The sequence below is a fragment of the Capricornis sumatraensis genome, chromosome 13 (assembly GCF_032405125.1).
Source record: "Capricornis sumatraensis isolate serow.1 chromosome 13, serow.2, whole genome shotgun sequence".
In the NCBI taxonomy this organism is placed as follows: domain Eukaryota; kingdom Metazoa; phylum Chordata; class Mammalia; order Artiodactyla; family Bovidae; genus Capricornis; species Capricornis sumatraensis.
Genome location: NC_091081.1, coordinates 80,909,547 through 80,916,702, shown reverse-complemented (window position 1 = coordinate 80,916,702; position 7,156 = coordinate 80,909,547). Strand labels below are relative to the sequence as shown.

Genomic DNA, 7,156 nt, shown 5'->3' with positions numbered 1-7,156 from the left:
GTTTACCTCTGCAGCAGTTTCAAAGAAATCGATTGTTACACAAGAACAGTCAATGACCCAGGAAGAAGTGACTAGTAATCAAAAGCTACTGTGCACCAGGATAGGAAGGAATATGAGAATATTAATATGCCCTGAAATAGAAATAATCACTTTGCACTATGTACACCACATACAATATAACATATTCTTTTTAACATTGCACAATATAAATATTATACAAGGTGGAGTAAACTAAATGCAAAATAACTTTGAGGCACACAGGAAAAACACAGAATAGATTGAACTCTGATCGAAATTAGGATGGGGTTAGAAAAAGGCAGGGTGTTACACTGTCAGGCCAGTGATCCCACCTCACGGGCTGGCAGCCACCGCCCCCAGACACGGAAAATTCTCAGACCGCCATATTGTCAGAGTTGACTGCTTCAAACAAAGGCCAGTTATTGAAATCCTTTGAGAAAATCAAACTCTTGCTCCCCACTCTAAAGTAGGTAACCCTTAAAGGTCCCTCCTGACCTCAGGGTTTCATAACGAGGGGCTATGTTAGTACAGGGTTGTTTCCCCCCTTTTTCTTGTTACTTGGTTACTATGAAACCATTTTAAGGAAACTAGAACAGTATTCAAGAACACCCATCACAGTGCTTAACAAGATTTAATGTACATTTATTCTTAACATGTGGAACATATAAAGATTTTATACTGAATAAATGATATTCATTAAGCCAGAGGAAAAGGAGGAATTTACATCGTTTTTTTTTTTTTTAAACTACATTATCTTGAAATACAAATGTGGATTCTCGTCACTGAAAAATTTTTGAAGTTGTGTTTCTTCCTTTTAGTTGTATTTTTTTTGTCTGTACTAGTAACCATTGTGTAAATCAATCCATATGCAACCATTTCCACACCTTGATTCATGAAGCAAATTGTGATCAGCTGCTCTCCCGAAATAGAGCATGACTTTATACATACAGAAACTTGTACATTACCCTCTTTTTTTGTTTTTTTTTTTTCTTGTTTTTGTTTTTTGTATTTTTTGTGTTTTTTTTTTTTGGAGATATGGCCCTAATGAAAAAATATATAAAATAAAAATAAAAAATTATTTAAATCTACCATCACTTCATAGTTACCACATCATGAAAAAGAAACTAAAAACTTTTTACTAAAAAAAAAAAAAAAGAAAAAAAATGAGGGTATGTTTAATGTACAACTTCTATATACATCACAGCCCAAAGGCAGTAAAAAAAATATTTAAAAAATGATTAAAGGAATTGTGAAGAACTGTCATGTGGAAGGTCAAACGACAGACAGCAGACATGGCGGTAGTGGTGAGGAAGCAGTTTCCATTGATTGTTGTCAGGTAGGTTTTCAATCTTAACTTAAAAAACACATTTTGCTCCTAGCCTAATGTAACCATTTTCCTGTGGAGAAACCAGTATCATTTCCTATTTAAACCGCTGACTGACAACATCTTCGTGAGCCCCTATACCTACCTAGAAATTTCTATTGCACAGAGCTTTGGACGATGGGATACAGTTGCAATTTTTTCATTATTTGAAGAATAACACAGCTAGGAAATTGATAAATTTTTGCCTTTTTGTCTCAGTGTGGTGAATTTTTCCCATCTTACAGCATCTTTTGCCGTTAACTTTTTTCTTTAAAGTCAATTTGCTTCCCAAAAAAATGCAATACGACATGGAAAAGAACATTAAAAAGAAAATCTGAAAAACAAAAAGTGACCTTTGAATGCACTAGACAGCAACTTTGGTTAAAAAACAAAACAAAACAAAATAAAAAAGCCCCGAAAGGATGTACTTGTACACACAGACAGCAAATATTAATTTTATAACTGTTCGAATTAATTATCTCTTTAATTCCCAATTGGTAAATAGTGGATGGGGCAGAGGAGCAAAGATTTTCTTTCCTTCGTCCTACGCTGGAGAAACAAGAACAGAACACAGCCAGTATTACACGGGAGCCTCCATAGTCTTCACTCACACAGGCTGCCTTCTCACTGATGTCATAACTGCCCGATCTGAAACAGTACGTCGCAGATGACAGACGCCACCAGAGAGTTCAGAACGGCTGATATTGAGATATCCAGCAATCGGCCCTCGTGCAGAAGGAACTCGGAGCGGTTCTCGTCCACTCTGGCCATGGCCAGCAGGGCCTTGGCTGCCCTGCACATCATGTCCACGCTGGGGGGCTCTAGGGGCGGGGGCTGCATGTGCATGAGGTTGTGCTGGCTCTGCTGATACTGGGCCATCGTGACCCCATCCTCTAGGAAGCTTATCAAGTTTCCGATGCTTCCCTTCTGCACAGCTATGGCCCTTGCAGCCAGTGCGTCCCCTTGGGCAAGGTTCGATAAAAGCGCCATGGACATTTCTCGACAGACTGGGTTTTTGCGATCCCCAACGTACCTAACTAATGTGGCATAGAATTTCTCCTGACGACTAAACGGAGGCGTGGCCAAGATCAGGTCCACATTGTTGTCCTGGATGCTGAGTTTACAGAGCGTCTCCAGCACGAGTCTCTGAGGCGACAGGACAGAGTTGGGTCCCACCGTGGGAAAGGGGTCTTGTGCCTCTGCTGATGGGCACACCATCCAGTGCAGCAAGCCATCCAAAATTGGCAAGCAGATGCTTTCCGTGTAAGCGGACAAGTCTAGCTGCCCAGAAATGTTGGCCAAGGTGACCAGCGTGTTGTCCCGTAAGACCTCGAGGCAGTCCCACCACCACTCAGCTTTGCTGCAGGCCACCCCTTTGTCCTCGTCTTCCTCCTTCTCATAGGTCTGCGGCGCTCGTTTTCTCTCGGGATGCTCGTGGTGAAGAAGAATCAGCTTCCCCAGGATCAGCACCAGGCCTGGGTGTTTGGACATTTCCGCGTCATTCCCAGGCACAAAAGACAAGCTCCGGACAATATTGGACACGCAGATGCAGCGCTTGGCCAGCGAGTCCTGCCAGTGTGCGATGGTGCAGAGCGGGGCCTCGTCCCGGCTCCTTGGCTCGTCCTCCAGCAGCCTGATGTTGCGGTGACTTTTGGCTTGATGGATTCCGAAGGGAAACTTGCTGCTTTCGGTCTGGGTACCAGGGTTTGCATCTTCGGGCAGAGCCCCTGGCCGAGCAGACAGGACATCATCGATGGTTGCGATGATGCTTTTCTCTTGGTGCTCGTCAGAATCCCCCTTGCCTTCCTGGTCTTTCTTTCTGCCTGTGGAGCTCAAAGGGGGAGGCGGCCGCCTGCGAGGGGGAATCTCCATCTTGCTCTCGAAGTGAGTCTGGATGTGCTCAGTGGTGTCTCCCCCGCCGAGCTGCCAGTGCAGAAGTCCACTGGTGAACTCCTGAACGCGACCCAGCTTGTCAGAGCGGTCGACGACAAACAGGTTGTTCTTTTTGACTATCTTGATTGGCAGCCTGTCAAATTTACTGGCTTGCCTGGGCTTCTCCTTTGGGTCTGCGGTGGCGTCAGGGGAGGCCACAGCCGTGCTGCTCCTGTCCTCCGTCTCCGCCCTCCCGCTGTCTTCCTCCTCCTCGTCCTCCTCGTCCTCCTCGTCCTCAATACATTCAGCATCTTCTTCCTCTCTCCCAGAATCATCAGTCAAGGACTGGCTGTCATCTCTCTTTGCCGCATTGTGATCAAGTGCTTTTTGGCTGGGGTCTCCCACTTCATATTCCGTAAGAATTCCAAAAATGTCAATCAGGCATTTCCTGAAGTACTCTACTAAAAGCTCGAGAAATCCGGACAACTGGAGAGGGTGAGAAAGAGAAGAGGTACAATGTCATAACCTCTCCGGTGTGACTGAGAGGGTGAAAATCCTGCGAGCTAGCCATGCATCTCTATGATTATTTTCACATTTTAATGTTTTTTTTTTTTGCTAGGCCAAGAAAAAGAAACCATGTGTTAAGTCAGAACTATCTTCTGAATTTTTCATTAATCAACACTTTTTATCTTTCTTACTTGGTGTTTACTTTTTTACACCATTAACACGAAAACTTACTTGTTATTTTCCCATTTCTGATACTATCCCCGAGGGAGTGCTCTGCTGTTCTTTACCTTTGTTTCTGGTTTAGACACAGTACCATTCTTACTAGAAGAGTGGGAACGTGGATTTTATAGACTCATTCACCCAAAGTGAGTCTGTTCTCCTCTTTTATTTATCTGAAACTCTGCTTGCCTAGATTTTTATGGTTATTATTCTTAGGATTTTATGGTTATTTTTGTCTTAGGTGCCACCGGTTATTCTAATTTACATTCTCCATATATTTGGGGGAGAAAATAATTTCAGCAATGTAGTAGCTCATAAACACAGAAAATTAGAAACAAATCAATTTTGTCCCTGAGATAAATGAATGAGAATGTTTCACAGAATGCACTTTTATATTTCAGCTATTCCCAACTTCAGCCAAAAGACAAAAGCAACTCTGCGAACCAGCTCTGTTTCCTTTAAGCGGATGTTTGTATCAAGAAAACCGACATACACCCCTCCCTCAACACCAATGCTGCTGCATTTAGAGATGATGAAGGATAAGTAAGTAAACAAGGATTTCTTAATGATAGGTGTTATGGAAACTGACTATAATTTCATTATCTGGCTGTACGTTTCCCACAAGGTAGTTTGAAACACTTATAAAGAAGTGAGGGGACACCCAAGTACCAGCGAGGTGGAGCTTGCTTCTAGGGTACGAAGGCACAATTTTTAAGTGGAGGTCTGGATGTCACCCTTTCCCATCTCACCCCCAACATAAAGCTTAATTTTTTCCCAGGACAAGGGAAGAGGGAAAATTGCTGAAGCAATGCTAGTTATGAAAAACTGTGCTCAACAGCAGCTCACCCAGCATAAGAAGGGAAATTTATTACTCTAGCAAAGGTAGTATATGTTCTTCTAATGCTTATTTTCTATTAAAATGACTTCATGCAATGTTTATGACCTTATTAATATACTTGGTATCAACTGAAAAACTGCCTTTCAGGGCTAAAATGAGGAGTTAAAGGAGAGAAGAAAGAGGAAGTGGAAGATTCTGGTCCTAGTTCAACAGAAGGGAGGGAATTAGATGTTTTGGCTTTTTTCAACAAAAGCAGAGTTGTTCATACACAGTAGGGAAAATGACCTTTTCTGATTTTTGTTTCTAAATATTTCTTAAAAAAATATCTGTAGTCCAGCTGGCTCTTGGGCCTTTTTCGTAATCCTCAGCTCCTTCTCTCTTCCAGCTATTATGCTAGAAGCTACTTCAAGCTTAGCACAGATCAAAAGAGGGTTTTTAAAGGTAGGAGGCTTTTAAATGACTGCTTCAAAATAAACTAGAGGGGGGCAGAAATGGGAGGGAACACATCAAGAAACAAGTTTAACCATGACTTCATTACTACTGCAGTTGAATGATGGTACACAGGGGCTCATTAAACTGTTTACTTCTCTCTCTCTATATATATTTTCTGTAATATAAACACTCTTTATAAATTTTATACTTTTTTAATTAAAAGAAAGATGTTAGGTCCCCCTGAAAAACAGGGTATGGTCTCACTGCAACTTACTGCATGGTGATGTCTCATCCAACACCGACTATAGCCGTAACTTTGTGTTACATTTGGATTAATTCTCACTGGCCTGCTAATGCTCATTATAAACAAGTTTGATTTTGCCACTACTGTCTATTCCATGCACACACATGTATGTGCACACAAGGTCACTGTTTTCTTATGAGAAATATACATGTGTGTTTATACTAAAGACTGAAATAAATTATTGTTCCAGACAAAATTCTCAGACAACTATACACTGATTGATGTTGGTTTATAGTTAACTGTAATGATAAAAATTTATAGCTGGGAGTCCTAACTGCTTTAGGCATTAGCTTAAGCATTATACACTACTTTATTTTCTTATTCTAATTTGTTTCTCAGTTGGACTGGTGCTGGCTTACCTGGGAGAGATTGAAAGTAGCGACAGTGCTGTCGTCATATAGAAGAATATTAATAGTGTCCAAAGCCCAAGTACTTTCAGCCAAAAGACCTGACTTAAGGGACATCATCACACGCCAGGCCTCTGGAGTAACTAGAAATGGGTGGAAGAATAAGGACATGATTAATATTAACTCTATGCATGAAAGAATAGAACATAACAAAAGAAGAAGTAAAAGCAGAATGTTAAGTTAAAATATTGATTTAAACAAAGGTTCCAAGGGACAATTAAACATGGTCATTTCACGTGGAGGTTGACAACTGACTAAGAAACTTCTGTGGGTGAAGAGCTTTCTGCTTTGCACGTTAAACAGAAGTGGGAATGATTCTTTCTGTATTTGTCATCTTTGACTCTATTCACAAATGTGTCAAGGTAGTATCTTCAGAAGGCTGGTGAATATGTAGAATATAAGCAAAATTTAATTCCCAAACAGCATGCTCACTGATAGAAAGCTTTCATTCTTCCATGCCATCTTCTGTCTGAGCTCTGGACCACAGAGCATGCTGTTGACAAGTACTAGCATTTTGATGGTTCTGGTTTTTTAGGAGCCTGGCCTGAGATGGAGGCCAAGAGGAACGATGAGAGGAAAAGTTTTTAAGATTTGTCACAAGATGGGACTGGAGGGGAGGCCTGTCGTGTGTCTGAAATTTCAAGGGAAGCTGTCTCAGGAAACTGGTGGAAGCACATGGTGTGAGCAGCTGGAACTCCCCACAGCATCAGCCAGGCCAGATGCCAACTCCTGTGTGGGAGGGGCCGTGGGTGTCCACTTTTATTTTAATTTCATCTGATTTTCAAATTTTCTAAGAGAGGCACATAATACTTGTGTAATAGAAAGGCAAATTTCATTTTAAAATCAGGAACATAAGTTTCCCTAGGCTGGTATAACATGCACTAAGAATTTTTTTCCAAATTTAAATGTATTTATTTACTTAAATTGGAGAAGGAAATGGCAGATCACTCCAATATTCTTGCCGAAAAATCCCGTGGACAGAGGAGCCTGGTAGGCTATAGCCCATGGGGTCACAAAGAGTCAGACATGACTGAGTGACTAACACACACACATTTACTTAAATATCTATACACGTACACAAATACATGCATATTTTTACATATATATTACCATATGTAACACGGTGCCCAGGATCTGTTTCTCTCTTGCCTCCAGCACGTCCTCTATGTAGAACTCCTTACTTTCCCCTACCCTGC

The 7,156-nt window shown here is 41.4% G+C and overlaps 1 protein-coding gene across 1 annotated transcript in view; it reads right to left on the bottom strand.

The window, feature by feature from the left end:
• Nucleotides 1-1,152: 1,152 nt before the first annotated feature.
• The window catches only part of ARID1B (AT-rich interaction domain 1B), a 419,926-nt gene continuing 413,922 nt past the window's right edge, over nucleotides 1,153-7,156 (bottom strand). Inside the window, exons 19-20 of the mRNA XM_068984869.1 lie at nucleotides 5,913-6,043; nucleotides 1,153-3,739 (exon numbers count right to left, since the gene is read on the bottom strand). Of these exons, the coding sequence (XP_068840970.1) occupies nucleotides 2,015-3,739; nucleotides 5,913-6,043 (1,856 nt within the window). The 3' untranslated portion in view covers nucleotides 1,153-2,014. The remainder of the gene's footprint in view (nucleotides 3,740-5,912; nucleotides 6,044-7,156) is intronic.